Source organism: Agelaius phoeniceus, chromosome 1, assembly GCF_051311805.1.
Source record: "Agelaius phoeniceus isolate bAgePho1 chromosome 1, bAgePho1.hap1, whole genome shotgun sequence".
Taxonomy (NCBI): domain Eukaryota; kingdom Metazoa; phylum Chordata; class Aves; order Passeriformes; family Icteridae; genus Agelaius; species Agelaius phoeniceus.
Window position 1 is genome coordinate 47,294,929 of NC_135265.1, and position 22,886 is coordinate 47,317,814.

The 22,886-nt window shown below is 34.8% G+C and overlaps 1 protein-coding gene across 1 annotated transcript in view; it reads left to right on the plus strand.

Moving 5' to 3' along the window:
- The window catches only part of BBS9 (Bardet-Biedl syndrome 9), a 283,138-nt gene that overhangs the window by 104,880 nt on the left and 155,372 nt on the right, over nucleotides 1–22,886 (plus strand). Inside the window, exon 20 of the mRNA XM_054645353.2 lies at nucleotides 19,760–19,942. Within this exon, the coding sequence (XP_054501328.2) occupies nucleotides 19,760–19,942 (183 nt within the window). The remainder of the gene's footprint in view (nucleotides 1–19,759; nucleotides 19,943–22,886) is intronic.

Consider the following 22,886-nt stretch of genomic DNA (forward strand, 5'->3'; position numbering starts at 1 on the left):
TACAAGGCAGAACCTGCTGTGATCCTTGGAGTGGTAGAGACAGTTCAGGCACACTCACAGGGAATCTTACAGGCACAGATCTGGCTTTGCTGCTTTGAAGTTTCTGATACTGGAGGAAGCAATGTAGGAAGTGACCCCCATTTTGGCTTTGATGGTATGCATTTACTGTGTGTTAGCAGAAAGCAAACATCTGCCTGGTAACCAGGATGTGGTCCACTACAACTAAAACAGTGTGTATTTATAATGTTACATCAATCTCTCATGTTATTTCTAACCACTGTTATCTACAGTTCTACAGCACAGTCAAAAGAGTGATGGCAATAATAAAAATAAGAGTGTAGAGTAATAAATGGCAGATGGGTGAATTTTCTTGATATTAAAAATACCAGTCTTTACACGTCTGAATTTTACATAATCCACTGTAAGTTCCCATGCCATATTTAGGTACCTCAAATAACAGTGGACTTTAAGCTGCTTAGACTATTTGTATTCTCAAAAAGTACTGGAAGAGATTTGGTGCATTTCATCATCAATCTATGGCACTTAAGTAGCTTACATGTTTTTGATTTTGCACTTATGATTCCTACTGATGTTGTTTAAAGGAGTAGATACATTGTCATTTTACTTTATTATTTCTTTTTTATTTTCAGCAAAACTTACTCTATATATATATATATATCCATATTGGAATTTTGCAAAAATGCTGTGGATGACAAAAGGTTTTTTTTTAGTCCTTTGAGTAGTTTGTCGAGTAGAATTTTTCTCTATTGTTTCCCTGTGTGTTTGTTTTTTAATTTAAAAAAGGTAGCTGTATAAATTTGAATGACATCATTAATGAATGGGAAGTGTTACGCACTTTGTAGGTTAATAATTTGTTTCATTCATTCATCCTTTTCTGGGGTATATTTGTGTTAACTAAACTAGTGGCAATATTTCTTTAGGTGGAAAATCTGAAAGCTGTTTCTGTTTCTTTTCCTGTTTTAAACACCTTAGATAAGTAGTCTAACTGAAGGTTGCAATTAATTGTCCGTAACATGGGAATGGAATGCTGGTCTGGCATAGCCCAAATGAGTTGTACTGAATTTGGCATGGAGCATAAAAGAAGGTGAAGTCACTTCTAATGATATGTCCCAATTCGTAAACAGGTGTTTGCCCAAGGGGAACACACCAGTCTTGCTTTGCAAGCATTATGGCAGAGTGATTCACTGAAATATCTGAACATTTCTAAACCTTCCCTCCCCCAAAATATATTATGTCAATCCTTTTAGCAATTCATGTTCAGTGAGGTATTGCTTGCAGCAGTGAAAGAGATTAGATTCCAGAAATTGTGGCACTTTTTATCTATTAACTCATCTAATGAATGGTGTTTTAAAATTTGATTGGCAGCTTCTTTTCCCATCTTAATTAAATTGCTCCTTCACCCCAGTATCTTTGAAGGACAGAGCCTTTGTTTAAGATGTCAAGTTAGTCTTTTATTGTTTGATTCCATGGGGAGCAGAGCTTGCTGACAAGTTGAGAGAAAGATGGGGAATCAAGAATATACTTGTTAAAATTCTTATTTAAAAGGTCTTAATAGCACTAACTAGGACAAAGAGGGAAATGTGCCCAGTCACATTATTCTTCTTCACCTGACATGCAAAGAGCTTGTAACATTTCTACTATATAAAATTCTTTACTGAAGATAAAGTTAAAAATAAGGCAATAAGTAATTTTGGAGAACACAAATACTTCTGAAAGCATGAAAGCAGTTAAATGTGTAGAAAAAATTAAAATAATTCAGTCAAAAAGACTTCTGTTTCTTTGGCAGAATCCTTGCCTAATTTCCATTGAAGGGAAAATATCAAATCAGATATACTGATAAAAAATAAGATAAATGCAGAGAAATAATATAGCTGTTATGGGAGGAAGTATTGATGGAGAAAAACCTTTACCAACGTTGGTAAAGGCCTGCTTATTAAAATATTTAGTTTTAAATTAAGTGGGGATTAGAAGCAGATTATTTTAAGGTCAGCAACTGTGAATTATTAGACTATTATTATAATCTCCTACAATTTGTATTTTAATATGCACCAGTAGAAATTGCTTTCTTGAAGCCTTTCAGGGGTTTATTTGCATGTAGATTTGACTTCAAGGGTCAAAGTGCAAAACGTATTATTTGAAGTTCACTGACATTTCTCATGTGGATGTATTCCTGTTCATCAGCACCAGGTGGCTGTAAAAAGTTTGTCAGTTTAATGAGACACAATTTTCCTTTGGCTTGAAGAAGACATAGAAACCCAATTAAAAACAATACAGGTCATCTTATGCTGTGAGGAATGTTTTTGCCATTCACATTAACCTCGTGGGCGTGGAGGACTGTTGCTTGTAAAATTCGCCTTTATGGTAACAACTTTTCCCAAGGACTTGTACAGATTCTGACCTATTTGCAAAACACTTTGCTGGACACTGAAATAATCTGATGAGGAGTTGTACTTTGGGATCTAGCCTATAGTGATGTACAGCTGTGCTTTACACCTAGGGCATGTTTTATATTCACTTATTAAATTAATTCATCCTTTGTTTGCCATCATGTTTTAATTAAGCTTGCAAAATTTTTGATAAGCTGATACCACTTACGGAAATGAAGTTAAGATTGCCCTTAAGTCTTGGCACTATATTATATGATAATTAAGTGATCTTAGGCAAAACCAAAGCATACCTTTATTTAAAGGAGACGGAGTTAAGACTGAGAAAATATGGCAAACCAATGTAAACATTATCCAGATTAATGATTCAGATTAGAGACCACTCAACTAATGCTTTCTAAAGCAATTACAAATCATGTTGGAATGAGAAAAAATTCAGGCTACCATGTTCTAGTAGTGATATGAAAAATGTGGTGGGACTTTGCTAACTTGCTTTTCTATTAGTTCTGGAATGAAAACACTATATTATAGAAAAAGATTAGGGAGACCAGTTTCTTTTTAAAACTGGGCATTTTTACATTAAAATATTTTTGTGGGCTGCCAAGCAGTCAGAGTAATGTTGGAAACAAAGTGGTGAATATGCAATGAAAACATATACATTTCTTGCTGCCCACACAGTACATGGCACCATGGGTTAATGTATTAGCCTTTCAGTTATAGGGGTCTTGTTCTGATAATACATGGAATATATTTGTTTTGACAAGTATATTGGTACGTACTATCACATCATCAATTATTTGAAGGTCAATAAAAGTAGTTGTAATGGAATATAGGGAAAAGCCCTTGTTAAACTCCTAAAAATTACCAGGAATAAGTCCAGACACAGAAGTCTCGTGTTTTGCCTAACAATTACTCAAATTAACTGTTAATTACTTTCTTAAGAGAATGGTTTGCAGCAGTGAAGATGTGTCCCTAAAAATATCCTTTCTATATTATATATAGAATATGTGTGTTGTCCATATATAGAGAAAACTACAACTTCTCCTTCTCTCACAATATCCCATTCTATAAAAATTCTATTCTCCCTAGCTGTGGAGAATAAAACCCATGAATCTTCAGTAGTTGATTCCTGAAAATCTTAATTCCCATGGTGAATCCTGGGTACAGCTAGTGTCTCAGCCAATTTAGAGGGCTGTGCTTTATAAACAAAATCTGACCCTTACTGGGAAGCAAACACCTTTCAAGCAATGCTGTATTACCATGGAGAATAACTGCTTCTGTGCTTCCATGTTATATAGAGCTTTTGTAGTACAATCAGAAGTTTCAAATATAATGGAAAGTTTAATTACAGCCACCCACGGCCTTACTTGATAGTATAATCATCTTGTAGCAAATTGACCAGCTCATCAGTTTTGTAGTCATAAATGCCACTGATGCTTTCAAACACATTTCACAATGAATTTACATACTTAAAAATCTGTATACCTACTGAGATACTTTTCTCATCGTATGAAATCTAAAAACACACTGCTAATAAAATGTAAAGTTTATGTGTATGTAAACTGAACTCTTAAAAAAACGAATTGTAAATTACTTTATTGGGTTAGCTTAAACCAAATGGGCTGATATTTTGCTTACTGAACTTGTGGCATCAGATGTTTTTGAAGCAGAGAGGAATGGAAGGAAATAGAAATTCAGTTGTTGTAGTTAAATTTGTGACAAAGATTAAGGAAAAAGCTCTAAGAATACATTTAGTGCAGGTGTGAGTTTTCTTTCCTGCAGAGGAATTTGTGTGTCTCGAAGCGGTATCGGTCAAGTCGAGAACAGAAGATAGGGATAAAAGACCTCCGCACAATAGGGAAGAAACCTGCTTGATCCCCTGCCTATTTAAGTTAATTAGTTAATAGCATATTTTTCCTAAAGCTTTCTTCTGATTGGTTTTGAAATGCATGTAGAAGGGTCAGTGTGAGGGGGCCATTCAGCAAACAGGAATGTTAGAATGCTATATTGTGTTTAAATCTTTTAGAATCTGTAGAGTTTCAGTTTCCTGAGACTGGTACATTCATTAGAAGTGTTACTTTATTGTTTGTTTGGGGTTTTTTTCAGCTATGATGTGACATAAAAGAGTAATGCTTGTGTATGCTTCACTCATCTAAAGGGAGAAGTTTTTGTTCTGATCGAATGATTTAATAGTTTCCAGAAGTTACTAAGGAGAATATTAAAAATTACTGTAAACCTTTTAAAATCCTCAGTAAGAGTTTAACTCATGTTTAAGAACAGTAAAAGTTTGGACAGACAATTCTGTATACAAGGAAGGTCAATAAGGAGTGACAGAGGAGGGCATTTCCAGAGAACTGGGTAAAGCTGATATTTGAATAAAGCAGATGAATACTGAGATTTGTGTAAGGATATTGGCATGACATATATCATGAATCAAAATAATGGAATGACTGAAATGGAATTCTGTTAGAAAATTATTTAAGAGTATAATATAACCAGTAATGGTTGATACAACTGTATGGAAAGATATATTTTTATTTATCTTCTTTTATTATGTGTTTAATTTGAACTATTAAAAAAATTTACTTCTTATTGAACTTTTTTGTGCCATGGTTAAGGAAAAAACTATATGTTAAGGATTGTTGTTAATCAGTATAGTTTGTCTCCCATTTCTACTGTTTGTTCTGGATATTACTTTGCAAAATCACCACAAAAGGATAGGGAAAATTGCAAGTGCCTGAAAATAAATGAGAGGGGACAAAAGCTAAATTGCTTTTCAAAAACCTTTAGATGGGTTACAGATTCAGATAATATTTTTTTTTTTCTAAAATCTGTTTGTATGTCAGCTGTGAAGCATCGTCATCAAAGCTCAAAGAAAAAATTATTTTGATGTTCTGTCTTAAATAAGATATGCTCCTAACTCAAACACCAATTATATCAAGTGACAAAAAAAAATTCCTTTGCAATATTTTCACAGATTGATAATAAAGAAATAAATTGAGAAATACCCAAATGAATTTTGTTGTAAACTGGAAGATATTTGAAAAGAGAACAAGTAGTTATGCAGGGGTAAAGCTCTTTAATGGAGCAGCAGGTGAACTGAGAGGCTGATATCACATGGAGAAAAACAGATAAGACAAGCACTCACTAGAAAAGACTAAATGAAAGGGGTCAGTTTTCAATTAGCAGGGATAATTACTGACAGAAGTACCCCTTGCCATTTTGAAAGGGATTTTGTCCATCAGTACTTTGATAGTAAGTCCTGATAGTGGAAGGGATCTTTGAATGTTGAAAATGGTAAATATTGAGAGAAAGATTTATTTTATTTAATAGAGAGCTACTTTTTCTTAAGTGAATTATTGCATCAAGGTTACTCTTTGCTTCAGTTTGTTTCAGTTTTTCTGTTTCTGTGAATATTGTTATGACCAATAGCAGTTGAACGTTTCCTCTACACACAGAAAACTCCTTTTTCAGAATATAATTATATATTAAGAATTATGTATATTTAATATACTTATATTAATTAGATATTAAGAATTATTATTATCTATTGAAAAAAATGTATTTTTCTAGCTTGCTTACATTCTGCACTTGATTTTTTCTGTGTGTAAAATCTCAGTTATACTGAAGTCAGTGACAAAGCTTTCTTTTCTGGTTTCATTAAAGTAGAGTCAATTTTATGTTTTATAATTGGTCAATATTTACTTTTTAAAAAACAGGATTACTATAGAACAACTGTGTAGCAAAAAATCTGTTTTTAGACTTGTTGACAAATGAAAAAGATATAATGAGTTTGACCTGCATATACCATATTTAATAAATTTATTTTGGTTAATTTTAAAGTGCTCAGATCATACTAGAAGGGCAGATTACAATGATGTTTTTTTCCCCCAAGTAAAGGCAACCACATCAGTGAGATTTTCTGAAGCAATAACTTTCTAATAAACATTTAGGCTGCCTTCTGCATAACTTGACTTGTAAGTACTGTGACACCCTAAGCTACCAGAGGTATGTGAGGTGTTTTCTAAACTGTAGTTTTTGAGTCTTTCTTGTTAATACTGATGTGTTTTATAGTATGGGTATGTAGATCTACAATATTTGATACTGTGTTTCAAAACCTGCTTTCTATGTGAATTCAGTGTATAGTTGTCTGTGATAAAACTTCAGGTTCAGACAAAGAGTAACTATTTTACAGTGGTCTAAAAGAACCTTTCCTCCATCACAAAATTCTGTTTAGCTGTAGCTTTTTGTAATACTAGGAATAGCACAAAAAAAGGAAAATAATTGAGCCCCAAATAAAGGAGACTTGTTTGCTTTGGGTATATGTTTATTGTTTTTCAGCTGTACTTTGACTTTTAAATAGAAGGATAGACTTATGTTGGAATGGTTTGTTTCAATGGGAAAAAATACTGTTAACAGTTTTCAGGTAAAACTTTAGATCTTATAGACAGAATTAATTAGATTTTGGGCTGTATATAGATCATGAATCAAAACCTAAATGTACTAAAATTTTCTTCTTAAGGGAACTAAAATGTTTGTGGTTAATTTCTCTGTGGACCTCTTTTGTGGCTGCTTTTGCAGATTTAAAACATGTTACTTTTCAAAAGAAAGTGTTGGTAATTTTGTGTCTTTAATACTGTGCTGCTATATGGAAGTAAAAAGTTGTGAATACTAGTATGTAACATGCTTTGAGCTTATTTCTATTCTCCTTTTTAATTTTGAAAAAAGCTAAGACCTCCTCCTCCTCCCTGCAGTTTTAGGGTTCCTTATGCAATGTTGTGAGGCATGAGAATACATCTGCACTGAAATACTCAAACACAGCAACATCTTGCTTACAATCTGTCAGTCGTTTCAATAAAGTTAAGGGAAAGACGTTTATTGATAATGAATTGATTGTGTCTGATGAGATGAAATTGTCCTTTGATTCTATTTCTCATATGGACTTGATGGCTAAGGGTCATCTATGGATATCCCTTGAAAAAGGGGGGAATGCTTTGCTATGATATAGGTGGGTGAGATTCGCAAAAGAAGGTTTCATCTAGGGAAGTTTGATTTTCTCTGTAGTCAATGGAGACAAAGAAGGGTCTTCTGGAGTAAAAGACATTGAAAGTTAGGTACCTTCTATTGTTAAAAAAAAGTTAATGGTCTCTCCACTCTTTTATGAAGGAAATTAAGGGAAACTAGCCACCTCATCTTACAGTTTTTCTTTGTGGATCTCACTCTGTTTTAAGCAGCTGTGGTCTTCTATTTGCTCCAAAAGAAAGCAAGAGTACATATCTTCCTGGTTCCTCATAGTTTCTTTGCACTGTGTGGGTAGCAGGCACTTCTTCCTCCAGTTCCTTTAACCATAAGCTCTGCAATGGAGTTATATCCTTTGGGAAATTATTTTTGTCTTATATATTCCCCTAGGAATTTTCCATTTCCATTTAGTAAAGAACATTGTGTTTGGTTCATATTCTCATTGAACAGTGGTTTCTCTATAGTAGTTCTTTCCACAGGAATGGTGCTCAGTAATTCTCTCCAGTCCCATCATTTAACAACCGTCCAGCTGTGTGCTTCCTTACATGATTGATGGAGCTCAGGCAGTTTGTTATACACCTCATGTGAGGTTTTATCTATTTTTATATATTTTCACCATTAACTTTTGACTAGTGGCTTAGCATCACTTTAGAGGGAATTGCTTGCATGGAACCTGTCAATGCAGTCTGATTTCAGCTCTGTGGACCTGCAGTGTAAGTCTCAAATGCCATCTTTCTTTATGGACTCCTAATCAGATTGCAAGGCATCTGTTGGAAACAGTGGAAGCAAGAACTGGAGGTGGTCCTAGAAAAGATATGAATATGGACTATTCATGAATATGAGTGAAAGTAGACAAATGTTTTTCCTTAAGTTCCTATCATTTTATCCATGTTGAATTTTGCCCTCATCCATAACAAATACTTTCCCTCCACCTCTCCTACCCTGACAGATGCTGAAGGCAGAGAGCATTGCTACTCTTTCAGGGGATGTAACTGTATAACTTAGGTCATGTTTCTGAGCTCCACCAACTGAAAACATCAAAGTGAATTTGTTCTGATATTTGGCCAACTTATTTAGTCATCCCTCTAGACAAAACGTTTATCTGGATTTTTGGTCTGCAGTGTGGCTAGAGTGTACGCTACCCAGATGTGTTTTCCTAACTTTGATGCAATAGAATAAAGGAAACATAAATACCCTTTTGAATACCTCTTGTTATGGCAGTAATAGTTGAAACTAAGTTAAAACTATTAGATTTGACTGAACTGGGGCATGAACTTCAGCTGTATTACATCAGGGGAAAAAGAAAAGTGTTTAAATTAAGTTTTTGCATTTTTTTTAAAGGAAAATCTTTTCTTATCAGAAAGCCTATCTCAGCCAAAATCAGTAAGAGCATTTGTTACTAATTTAGTGGGGTGTGTTTGCATGTGATTATATATTAGTGTTGAAAAGCAAGCTCTTTCCTGCTCTACATAATTGAGTGGATATGCAGTAGAATTATCCTTAAACTTCTGCTCAGACAATGAGGAGATTTTTCTAGATTTAAACCAGAGAAAGTTACAAGGTTAATTATCACATTTCAGACACTGAATTGTACCTGACACTTGCTATCTCTACCCTGTGCTTCCCTACCTCTAGCAGCCCCACTGGGAATCTTAGCCTTAGCAGGACTTAAAATTTTAAAACTGTACATCTTGTTCCATCTCCTCCATAAGCTCAGCTGCTTGTTAGAATAAAGGAGAAGTTGAGGAATCAGATCTTTGCATGGAAGGTTGTTATCTAAAGGCATTAAGGCTTGTACATTTGATGGTGTCAAAATTTTCCTTCATGGATAAAATGGCTTTCTTCTAGGAAGCAATGGTGAACTGTGAATCTTTGAGTGTGACTTCAAAGACTTTTAAAAAGTGAGAGATTCTTCCCCTTTACTCCAGGTGGCCTGAACTGTTTTGCTTTACTGTCAGCATGCTAGGGTAATAGGTAGTGAGGCTAGGTCAAAAATGGGTAAGTTTGCCACACAGCTTTTTTTTTGATAGAGAATTGGTGCTAAACATACTGGGAGGTGTTTCATTATACTGTTTACTAGCTCTTCCATACTTCCATATTTTCGTTCATTTTAAGGAGAAAACAACAGTGAGGGATATGAGTGGAGCTAGTAGTTGTCTTACTGCAAGTAGGTATAAAGTCGTATTTCCAAATACATTAGTGAAGGACTTTTGCCATTACTGCCAATTGTCAATTGAATTGTTTTTTGTGACATAAGTGGATCAATAAATACTGTATTTTGAAATGAAAGTTAGAAAGCCATATAGCTTCAGCTGTGTTTAGAAGTGCACCGGGAGAATGGCACAGAATGTTACGCTGAACAGTAAAGTCTCACCCCTGTAAGTATGTATGTGCATATATAATGGCAGACTTACTTTTTTGAAATTTACCCATAGCCTATGGTGAGATATGCTTACTTAATTAGAATAATCCTCAGTTAAATGATTTTTGCACTCTAAAATAATCACTTGTTTTGTGGTTCATCTTATTTTGAACATAAATTTTTTGGGATGAATATTTTCTTACTTTGGTTTGTTGGGGTTTTTTGTGTTTTGTTTGTTTGTTTGTTTTCTTTTAATTTTTTAAAATTAATATTGTTTTTATTTCTGCCTAAGTTCTAAATCTTATGTTTAACTGGCAGAATGCGCTGCCTGAGTTTATTGTGTGGCTAAAGCAGGTGTGCAGGTAAAGAAAACTGCACCTGGTGTGTACCTGTAGGCTTTGTGCTTGTGATTTAGCAGGGTATTTCAGGTGGGAATTTTCTTAATTCTTCACTTTGAGAGAAGAGTTAGAAGGTGCAGCTCCAGGTGTGCAGAAGAATGAGTATCATTGGCCATTATCTGTAGCACAACTAATTTGGTGACCTAAAAATATATGTTCTTTTCATCAACACCTGAAGATTTGCTGTTGTACACACTGTGATGTTACTTCAGGTGTTTTTTTGTTTTGTTCTCTTTCTGTAGGTCGAGGGTTTCAAGCAGGGATATGATGCAGCTCTTTGCTGCTTCATTATTAGGTTAAGACAGCCTGCTGTGTGACTTGGCAGTAGGATATTTTTGCTCTTTCAATACTTGTCTTGCCCCCAGAAAATGAAAGTACCCTACTAAAAATAATCATAGCTGTATGGCAGTGCCTGTTGACTTAGAAGTTTATTGTCACATGAAGTAGCATGCAGTTCATAAAGGGTTTTTTGCTGGGTATTGTGGTGAAGCAAGCATTAATGTGGTCTGTGCTGTACTTCATCTGTGGAGAAACACAAGAGCTTTCTTTGTCTGAAATATATTGTTTTAGCACCTTGTATGAACAATGAATTTTTACTTTCCTAAATGATGCCATGATGTTTTTGAAACATTTTTTTTCCTCCTAGTAAATCCAGTAAGACTAGAACTTAAATCTCTGCTTCGTTTTCTTCAAGGTTAATAGATTGTGGTTTTTGACTGAGTTTTACAAAACCTGTATTTCATCATGATGTTTCTATGTTTGGAAATGGTTATGTCTCTTCCAGTAAAAAAAGAATAGAAGACATTATGGAAAACTTGGAATTCAAAGACAAAGTATTCAAGCAAGCAATTCATGTATGATGACCTTTGCACTTTGACTTGGGAAGCTTGTTTTATTTCTAAATGTACTGTCATGTGTTCTCAGGATTTTACTAATAACAGAGAAAGTCCATAAGTGTCTCAAAATAGAAAAGTAATTTTAATGAGAGAGGTCCTGAAATGAGTGTTATAGTTAAGTCTGAGCTTCTAATTAGCCTGCCATCCATTTTCTTTGGTTTCTATGTTTGGAATTTGTTTCCAGAATGTGTAGTTTTAATTTAATCATTCTTAGCCTTACTTTTACTCTTAGACACAGTATTAGTCAACCACAATGTTTTTTAATTACTTAAAATTATGTACTAGCTCCACCTGAATGAGGAGTTCTGGAAATTTCTTCAGTTAATTCAGTATAAAGCAGAAGTGCCAAAATTGCAAGTGGGATTGGCAGTGGCTTGGAATTCGGGTTAGAACTTCTCTATCTTCAGCTGGCTTGCTGATTTGTTTGATATTGATATTTTTATTGTTAAAGGTCTCAGAATAGAATTTGGTGGAATAGCTTTGTGTTCATTTATACAGAGGGGAAATAGCTATATTATGTATTACTTGGATTTGTTCTTATTGCTCTTTTCAAGATGTATTTGAATGTCAATACATTCTTGTTTTTCATTATTACAATAAGATATAGATATGAACCGAAGCTGTTCTAGGACCTGTTTTACAGTGTACTTTCTGGGAAGCAATAATTTGTGGATTTATTCTAGATTTCTAAAACTACTCTCATCACGTGATATCTAACATGCTGCAAATGCTTTTTTCCCCCACTAGGTGCATATGACTGATAACAGTGAGAGTAGTGGTCTTTGACAGGATGAAATCCTGCCTTTACTGAATGCATGCAGTGCTCCCACTGGGGTAAATGAATCCTTAGTTTGACCCATTGAGCTTCATTGTACATTAATTTTTGCAGAAGTACAATCTGATATATTTGTCTTGATTTCTTGGCCATCCATAATTTAATTGCTCTGATAGGCAATTAAAATTTTTCAGGTTGGGTCTCCTGGTTTTTCAACTGGTTTTTTAGGTACAAAGCTTATTTAAACACACAGTTGAAGCATTCAACTTCAACTGTTTAATTTTTTTTCTTTTATTGTAAAGTTTTTTTGTTCGTCATTACATAATGCCATGTATTTGGTGACACAGACCAAGTTCTCCACCTCTCTGTCTCCATTTAGCTCATGTTTGGCTGTATTTTATATACATTGCTGCCAATTCAACCACTGCTTCACAATGAAACTCTGTCTTCAACATTCATTGACTATCACAGATTCTGTGACATATCTGTGTGCTATTTAGCACATCCCTTTGCCTAAATAGAACTTTTGTTTTGAAGGGTTAAGTAAAGGATTCATTGTAACTCACTGTGTTTGTGGGTTTTATGTAATTTGTAACAGATGTTACTTCACTTGGATAAGCTACTAATTTTATAACTCCACTTTTAAATTTGGATTTTATAATGTAGAACTTATTTTTAAATGCATTGCAAAGTACCATATATATTTTGGAACATGTTTGTAGCATAATTCCAAGAATTTTTCGCCCCCATCTTGGTATTTAACAGTTGTACCAAATAAGAATTTGTTACTTTTTCTCACTGTTGCAATTTCTCCCATGCAAAACTGCTTGCAATATTTACCTGTGTGTAGGCCATTGAGAGGAGGTGTCAGGTATTTAAATAATCATCGTTGTATTGTTAATATTGACCATATTAACTCATCTGGTGTCTCAAAATTGGTAAACTCTTAAAAACAAACACTAAAAGCCGATAATATAGGAAAAAAGAGACAAATATAGGTAAGTATATTGAACAAGTTAAAATAATCTTAACTGTAATCCTTACTGCAGATGGGACATCAGAGACAAAAGGAATTCCTCATTTCTGTTCCCATGGCTTTACACAAGGAAGCTCAGTCAAGGATGGGCAGCAGTATAAAGCACTAAAATGGTTTAAATAAGCAGTAAACTGGCAACAATGATGAGAACAAGCAGGTTTTGCCACTAGATTAGTGTTGCTAAGGCAGAAAAAAATTTGAAATTGATTTATGCACATGAAGAGCTGCATGTTAAGAATCAAAGGAATATGAATTTCTTACATTAATTAGAATGTACTAATTTAAAGTAGAGCTAACCAGGTGGTCTTCATTCTTGGATTTTATGGGGAAAGTTGTTTATATACTTAGGACGGACAAAATAGAAAATTCCTATGGAACAGAGTGACATTGACCTATCAGGGTTTTTATTTGGGTTTAAATGTATTGGTAATCAAGTACTTTTGGATAATGCACTCAGGTGTCTGGGGTTCTAAACACACTAAATATTTTGCAGTCATTTTCAAAAATAATTCTGTTCAGACTATAATAGTGTAGATAAAAGCTGGAGAGAGAGACTTCTGAAGAAGAAGCCTATTTTCTTAATGAGTATTCAAAAGAGGAAAAATTAAGAAGCTCGAGATACTTTTTCCTTTTGAACTGACCATATTTATACCACTATGCTACTGTATAGCTGAAATTATATTTACTTTATCCCCAAAGATTTTCTTATTGACATCATTGTCACTAGTTCTTAAAATGAAAGAATTAAAATAAATGATGCAGCATGATTCTCTGTGGCAATAATCCACTCCCACTTTGGTTTTGTGTAAGACACAGCTTTGATACTTGTGAAGTTGCAAGAGAGGGTTCTGAATGTAAACAGTAAATGCATTTAGCCCTTGCAAGTGTTTGAGTTGACTGTCATCAAAATGTGCAGCCTTTCTTATGCTTGTAGATAGTATTGCTTTGTGGTAAAATCCAATTTAGAAAGGTGCAGTAGAGCTGTTAGTGATAATTCTGTCTTGGAAGCAACAGAAGAAAACAAAACCACACAGCTTCCCTGACAGCCCTCAGTATTTTCGTAATCTAACTCTTGTTTTCAGTGGCACAGACTGCTATAGTAATTACTTGTGTTAATTTCATGTTCATCAAATGAGGCAGTAGATTTTCAGGAGGTAGCTGTGTGCATCCAGATAAAGCATGGGTCATCATGCTGCACTGTCTTTTGTCTCTGCTGTCTTCTCTCATCAAGGCCATGTTGAGCTTCACTTGAAAGTCGAGTATTTGGTGTCTAGTGAATTGAAGCTTTGTTGTCATCATGGTGGTCCTGTGCCACAATTTAAAGAGCTGCAGTCATGGTTAGCACAAGCTGAGACATTCTCATAAGGGTCAGATAATTGTGGCCTGGGGTGCTTAATCCCAACGTGCGCTCTCAGGTCGCCACTGCCGCGCTGTGGGAACGCGATGGCGTTTAGAAGTGCTCCCTTGTGACAGGGATGTGCCTATTCTTCCTGGTGACGGAGCGCTCGATAAAGATCGCCCTCTGACATGGATATCTCTGCCCACATTCCATAAAGCTTCAGTCACCTGTCAAAAGCTCTGTGCACAATGGCTGTTGAGTGAGATCGTCTGCACAGGGAATCAGGCTGCTAATCACTACTTCTCTGTCTTGGAAACTACTTTGAGACTTGCCTGTTTAGAAAACCAAAAAGTTTGCTTCTAGAGTAAGGGTATTAAGAATTTCATATATAGAGGTAAAAAAAGGGGTTTGTAAGAAAAAACATATTTGACTTCAAATGCTTACACATCCTATGTGAATTAAGATATGTGATGGAGACTTCTTAAAACCACACACAAAAAATTGTTGGGCCTTGTTTTAGGTTTGGCAAGTGAGTTGTATTTCCTTCTCTAAAATTGGGAAAAGAGTGAGACTCGAAGTAAGTGTCCTGTGTCAACAGCAATGAAGAAGCCATAATTAGCATTTCTCAGGTCTCCAATTCTTCCTGCTTTATATTCATTAACATCCTGCTTTATGAAGATCTAATTCTGCTTAAAAATAGTTGAAAGGGGTTAGATCAATTAACTTTCTTGCAATAAATTATTCTGTAAAAACAATTGCCAGAAGAGACCTGTGAGCTTCGTCATCCATGTGTTCATTTCAGAATAGTTAAATTTCTGATGTTACCTTTCACATTGTAACAAAATTTTCATACAAGAGTTGCTCATAAGTGCTATGGATGGCATGTAAAGAGATTCTCTATTCCTTAAATGCCAAAATTCTGTTTCTTCATACTTCATTTCTGCTAAAAGTAAAGTTACTTCAGAATTCTGGAAGCTGAACCAAATATATTAGAACTAGATGACAGTGAGACTAGTTGGCTATTTTTTTTACCAGTTGTGAATAGCTGGTTTTTTTCTTCTTCTGTTTAAACAAAAACAAAAACAAACAAACAAAAACCAACAAAAACAAAACAAACAAAACAAACAAAAAAAAGAAAACCATATTATCTGTCACTTTTTCCTGCTTTCCATTTTAGGATAAGGCATAAAATCTGGCAGGGTTTTCAGTCCCAAAGGTGTTAGGGACTCCAAGAAAATATACTACCAACACAAAGGAAGCTCCCTGGAACTTCACGATCATTTCTTGCCCTTTATTTTTTCAAAATTTTCTTCAACTTCCTATCCAGCTAAGAAGAAAGTGTTTTGTATTTTTGGAATTGTGTTTGTATTTTTTTATATTATTAGAAGAAGCCTGGTAGAGTCATTATTAAGGTCCATTATTGCCTCAAGAAATTTGTCTGCATGTACAAGAGTGGGCTATGTTGCAAGCCTTTTTCAAGAGGCATAACTAATTTTGAAGTTATAGCTGGATGTTAAACAATGACCTAAAAATATCTTACACTACCTCTAATGATGGAGAACTCTGACTGATTTTAAAACTTGCATCAGCATTAGTTTACAGTTTTCACACGCTTGGCATCTTACAAGACCTACTTAGCAATGAAATAAGCATGGAGAGACATCTTTCTGCTTAAACACTTCAGGCTGAAAACATTGAGAAATGTTCTATACTTGGAAATTATTGAAGTCAAATCCTTGTAATAGTGTTGGGGTATGAAGTTCTTAAGACTATAAAAAAAAATCTGAATTTCAGTTCTACCACTGCAAGTGAGAATATGAAATGTAGTAAAAATGTTAAACATGATCTTTGTTTAGAGATAATTACTTGTTTTTTTACAGTATACTTTCAGAATAACTTAACTGTACTTTTCTGTAGTTACATGTATTGAAAGAGAGTATGGGTCTGTTCAGAAAAAAAATCAAAATAATATAAATCAAAAGCACGTTTTGATCAGTTATAAAAATATATGTTCAATATTGTACATCCACACTATTTCAGTATCTCTTAAATATTTCCTGTATCAGATACTTTCCTTTCATTCATAAATTTTAGAAAGATCATTTGAAGAACTTATTTTTAATTTTCTTTGTTTGAAAGCTTTGTGATATTGAAGAAGGAGAAAGAAAAATGTTAAGTAGGCAATGATAGGTCTTATGCCATGTAGATGGACTTTTTACTTAATAGTTTCCAGTTGGTCTAAAATCTTTATATGCAAGCTACATTTGAGACTGTTGGTTGCAATGTATTTTCCTACCTATCCTGTGAAAATTGAGACAGGGAGAGGTTTTCTTTTTTTATAAGATTTTATATCTATTTAGATAAAATAGATATTAAACAGATTGAACAGCTACTCTGGGAACTGAAAATAAAATTGGGAAATGATGGAGAAATCATGATTGAGTCTGAAGAGACAAAGATCTCAGATTGCAAAGGGTACAGATCCTTTATGTTCCTCAAATATTACAAAATATAAATAGAGATGTTCAGGCAAAAATAAAATGATTAAAAATATTAATGTCATGTTGTTAAAACTTACTCATTCCTAAATTCCACAAGTGTTTGAGTGAAGTGCCCCAGAATACTTCTAAAATTTGTAGCTCGTGTCCTGGGAGATTTTTAGAGTAATTTTACTCCATGAGAAAAGATTTTTTCCCCCCCTCCTCTCAAGTATTTACTGTGTAACCATGTATTGTCAAGGAATCTTTAGTCTTGAGGCTTTTTAAAAATTACTATGTCTGTGTGTGCCTGCGTTATAGTGTGGTAATTCATATTGTATTGTCCTGTGTCCTGGATATTCCAGATCTCAGAAAGCTATATTGGGTCACTTCATCTGTTAACAGAATAATTAGTGCTTAGAAGTGGTTTTTTCCCCTCCTTGTTATTTCTGTAAGTTTAAAGTAGAGCTTGTATATATGCAGTTATCTGAAGATTTAATTACTATGTTTCAGTGACCTGCAATGCTTAAAGACTGCACTTCTCCTTTAGAAACTTAGGTCTACCACTTTTATAACATTTGCCTAATATTATTGTGCATGAGAACTGTAGAATTTTGTGCCAAAGAAGAACTTTTAATAGCTGTTCTTCTTAAGGGTTTTTATGAAACTGCTTTCAAAATAGGTTATGGACTTGGTATATCTGGTATTGTTTGGAAGTACTGGGATATATTTGTTTTACACCTAGAGCCTGTGAAAAGGTGAGCATCTCCTTTGTTCATGTTTATAAAATAGGAAGAAAACCTATCCTAAAATGAAGGCTCCATAAGGTAAAAGGCCATGTCAGTTACTTTGCTTTATCCTGTTTGTGTTTCTGAAGTACATAGGAGAGTGTCAGCTGAAATATAGCACAGAGTGAGAAATCACCTGGGAATTTATGAATGACTCCAGAAAGTAGCCTTTGCTATGTAAGTGGGGTTCAGGTAGTTGTCACACAAGGGTAACTCTGTTTGCTTAGATCTTCAATAAAATTAATGTTGTCTGAGCATTATCCATGGTAGGGTACAGGTAGCTTGCCAGGAATTCTGAATTGCACTATCCCCAGTCAGTGATGACTTTGGAGGAAGCATACCAGTGAATGAGTACACCTCATTAGCATATTAAATTCATCTTCATTCATTGTTCTTCCCAAAATTTCAGTTGTATATTGGACAGGAAAAGAAATTGTATTTGAAGGGCTCTGTTAGACTGAGGAAGATTTTACTGTTGTTGCTTGTCTCAGAAAGATGAAGCTGTACGATGCATAAAATTACTGTTACATGGGTCAGAGACAGCTGGTGTAGGTTGCTACATAGTGTGCTGCTTATCAGTGGCTTTGTCACCCATAACTCTTGGAAACCCATAACTCTTTGTCACCCATAACTCTTGACTGTGATATGGAACTTCACCTTTTGTAGAGCATGAGGTGTGGAAAGCATCAAGGCTTTGGTCAGGGCAAACTGAATGCCAACACAGATGCATCAGGTGACATGTTGGTGGTATCATTACTGTTCTCTGACCAAAGTTTGTTATGTTGGTTTTCACTGCTTAGGATTAATTTCTTCATTCTCCTTCACATGGTTAGCTGGGGTTTTTTGTTTGTCTATTTCGTTACTTGGCTCTGATTTGTGTAGTGTTTGGACTCATGGGTGTCCTGTGGGTTTTCTGCTTTATTTGGAAAGATTACATTTTAAAATCTAAAACAAAAGCTATCAACACATTTTGTTTGAAATGTTTCATATTTATAGTTCCCTAAAATTCTGTTTTCTTTATCTTCCCAGTCACATGGGAGCTTGGAGGGAACACACATACATCTCTAATGCCAGCATTGCAGATTAAAAATAGTTTTCCTCCACCAAATGCTAACAGCTGGTTGGCTCTCTTTCCCTGCTGAAGATGCATCATATAGTATTTTCATTTTTCTGCTGTTGCCAAAATGTTAATGGATCAGGCTCTGCAAGTTGTACTTTGTAAATTCTGCTGTAATACTAATTACACTTAACTGCATTTCTATGAGGCTTTTCACAACTCCAGTCAAGCACCTATTACCCTGTCTTGCAAATAAATAAACAGAAAGTGGTTGAGAGAGGTGCTTTGTGTTGATTTAAATAACAATCAGATAATCAACACTTCTGTAAACCAAGTGATGTTTGGGTAGCATGGAGATATAATGGCACTCCTGAGAACAGGTCTTTTAAGTTGTGCTCCCCCAGGATGAATCCCTAACCTTTGTACCTTTCCTTTACTTGAAGTTCTCCAGCGCAAATACTGTGGAAAGTCTCTTGTCATACTGAAGTTACAGCAATTGCCTATTGAAATGATTTCTGAACCGAGTATCATATAATAGGTTTTCCCCATCTTGAAGTACTCAGCAAAACACTTACCATATTAGAAGAAGTGAATCTGTTAGTTTTATTTTATTTTGAAAATTCTTTCATAATGTCTGGGACTTAAAGTGATATTGCCTTCATGTACATGATCCATAATGTTTACATTTTGGCATAAACGCTGAAGGAACTAGGGCAAAACATGGAAAGACATGAGAGTTAATAAAATAACAGATGGCAGCTGTGTTCCAATGGAAATAATTATATGCTGCCTTTTTAATAGCATAAAATCAATGTGTTGTTTTTGATTAATACAGTAGGTTTACTGGTCATATGGAGATTAGTGTGTGATATAAACCTGAAAATTAGTTTGTTGTCACGTATTATGTGATATGATGGGGATTAATTTCAGGAATGCCTTAAAAGTATGCTCTAAACAAAATCCTTTCTACACTTACTGTACTAGATGGATTAATCCTGTTGCCATATGGACTTGAAATTGCCTTGGGTATGCAAAAGAAAAATCTAGATAAATGATAACTCGTTTAATACTCGGTGGTTTGTGTTTATGGAAAACAGAATTCCTCAGGATCTTCTAAAGGAAAACAAGAGTGTGCCAAAGGTAATTTCAGTGTTGAGTGTTCACGGATGGTAAAATTATATTTAACAGATGTTTGTAATTTTTGCAGGTAATAGCTCTAGCAGATGCAGCAGAAGAAAATCAAGCCAACATGTTCCAGGCATTTGCAAAGTTGAAAAGTGCCACCCATCTGGTGATTATGCTGATTAGTTTGTGGCAGAAGCTCAGCACTGATCAAGTTGCTATTTTGGAAGCTACGTTTTTGCCATTAGCAGAAGATACACAAGAGCTGGTAAGAATCTGTAAGAGCTGCTTAAAAAATGCTCATTCACACATCTTAAGCCTTTAAATTTCCTTATTTCTCCCTGTACTTTGCTGAAGACTGTCCTTTGAAGTAATTTAAGTAGCCTTAGTAAGTAGGTGTTTGGTGCAGACTGTGCTGATTTCACAGCAAAGTGGAAAAGTAGGAGTAGATTAGAGAATGTTTCAAAAGAGGACATGTGTGGTACCAGTTAAATTCTGCTTAGCCTTTCCTTACCAGGCCAAGTCGGAATGTCTCACATAAATTTAGCTGAGTTTCACCTTCTGTCCTGTGGTTAGGATAAACAGAATAAGACCCCTAGGTGTTCAAGACTCTAATATGAATGTTCTATAACATACATGTCCACATTCCAATAGAAACATAAAAGGTACACACAGCAAATACAGTACATACATTTGAGTTTATTAATCATTTGCCATACTTTGTCCTCAGTGTATTTACAGTGGTTTATATAAGGGATGAAACTTATGAAGGAAAGTACTGTGAATAGACAATTTCCTTGTACTCCAAACCATGCTCTATATAGTTTTGCATTCTGTGGATGTCATGCTAATTCTGTTTTGATTTAATGAGTGTGACCAGGTGAGATTGTGTATAAAATCTGGAGATTGGTCTGTGAACACAAGTGATGCTGCTTATATCCACACCTAAGGTCCACAGCTAAACACTGCTTTAGTTGAATTAAAGAATGTTCTCAACTTAAGAGTTGATCCCCAGTTAGTTTCAACAATTATCTTAAGTACACATTAATTTCAATTTTCATGCTCTGCACAGGGTTTTTGCAATGTACAGTGAATCCAGATTTCGGTGCATACCTGGAATACTTAGAGTGGTTTGTGGTCTTTTAGAAAACTTGTGCTGGGTTCCAAGTGAATATAGGATCTTCTGCCATTTCCACCTGGGGGGCAAAAAGTGTTTTGGCATTTTACATGATATTGACTCATACCAGGCAAAGCAAAACAGTTTTGTTGAGATTTGTTTTGGATTTAGTCCTCATTTAAACTTGGAAAACCAAGCTTTGAAACTGAGGAACGTGCATTCCCATGAACTGAATTCAAAGAAAGTTCCTATGAATCTCCTAAAAGCCCAAACAAACATTTTTTTATATGACTAATTTTTATTTTGCCATCAGGAATTGGGTTGCTTTGCTGCATGTTTTGATGAAATATGGTACCATTTGTTGTATCCTGTAATGCAGGATTTTGTTTCAGCCTATATCTCGGTGTGGTTTTAACGTGGTGGTTAACAATGTTCCATGTTGAAGCTGCGAGACTTCACATAAGCATTGTAAGGATGTATATCCTGCAGAGCAGTCAGGATGAAAAATGTAAACCAACAACTGGAGGGGGAAATAGAAACAAAACCTTTACAAAATACTGAATTATGTGCCAAATTATGGTACCACAGAAATCTGAATGTAATTTAAGAAGCTTAGGCAGGGAATGGGGAAATCTTCTGACATACCAATGATATTTACAGACAGAAGCTTCTAGCTAGTGTTCAGGTTTCCTTGTAAGCAGTGAAGTAGAACACTGGTGAAAGAAAATACTCTGAAGAATTTTTATTTACTCTTCAAACAATTCTGCACAATGATTTGTTGTATTTTTATTTGGAGGGAATGTGTTAGAAGACAGTTTGGATGCAGTCTACGTCTCCAGAATATTTTCTGCCTTGTGAGCGTTAAACTATGGAAGTGTTTTCTTAAAAAAAGGGAAATGTTTGGAATACACTGTTAACATAAAAAGAAATGCCTCTTTTACCATAACATCAACATTATTCTCATACACGCCATTTCATTTAGAACAGATTGTGTCTTGTTTTCTAGACCTGGCAATCACTTCAGTTAGATATTTAGCAAATGCGAAAGTGGCATTCTCTGTTCTCATTGTGTCACCACTTTTTCTCAGACTACTAAATGATTTCTCTTGCTGCAGACTTTTGTCTAAGAACATATAAAATTTGAGTTTTCTTCTTTACAATGAAATAGTGGAAGAAATACTGCAAACTTGCATATTTTATATGAATAACAGATATTTGGCATCATGTTTTGTTTTCTGGCAGTAAATTTCTAACTAACACCTAGATAGCACTGCTTTGATAAAACTGACTAAAAAGGATTGTTTAGTGTTGGAAATCCAAGGACATTCCAATTTTTCAGTGATTCTTTCATGAATGATGCACAGTTGTAGAAGTAGAGCATCAGAAATATAACGAGATCTCTCTTGGGGTAAATGAGCTAATTCTTCTGATAATGAAGCCACTAAAAATTGATGCCAAAACTGAAGAAAAGTACTTGCCGGGAAGTTAGGTACAGTTTGCCCAATGTACTTTGTTACCGTGGGACTAAAATAAAATCCATAGTTAGAATATAGAAGTATATATTAATACTATTTCAGAGCATAGTGTTACAGCTGTATGCAAACTATACTTTCACATGTATACTGGTTTTGAGTTCTGTATTTTTCTATCTGTTGAAATATATGGTAGAAAAGCACTTTAGGGTGCTTTTGGAGACAAAAGAATCCATGATTTGTTAATAATGTTAAAAAGTACTAGAGATTTTGTTACATGGAGAGTTGGTCACTGTTCTGCTAGACTAGCATATTTGTTATTAGCTTGTAACAGGGACTGACAGCAGTTTGAAGTACTGTAAAGTCTGAAACAAAAAACCCTCTCATATTTCTAAGGGGTTTTTTTAGTGATTATCCCTTACCAAGCTGAGTTTTCTGGATAGAAAAGGATTTGAAAAATGCTGAGTTTGTTATAAAGTACGTGTTTACAATAGGAAATCCGTTTGGGAGAGGAGGGAATTTGTCCAGGCTAATTTAAAGGGTTCAAAGGGTTCATGCTACACAGGGTAGTTTTGATATAATGGTTGGATGGCATCTGGATTGACTGATGGCTCATATGCCTG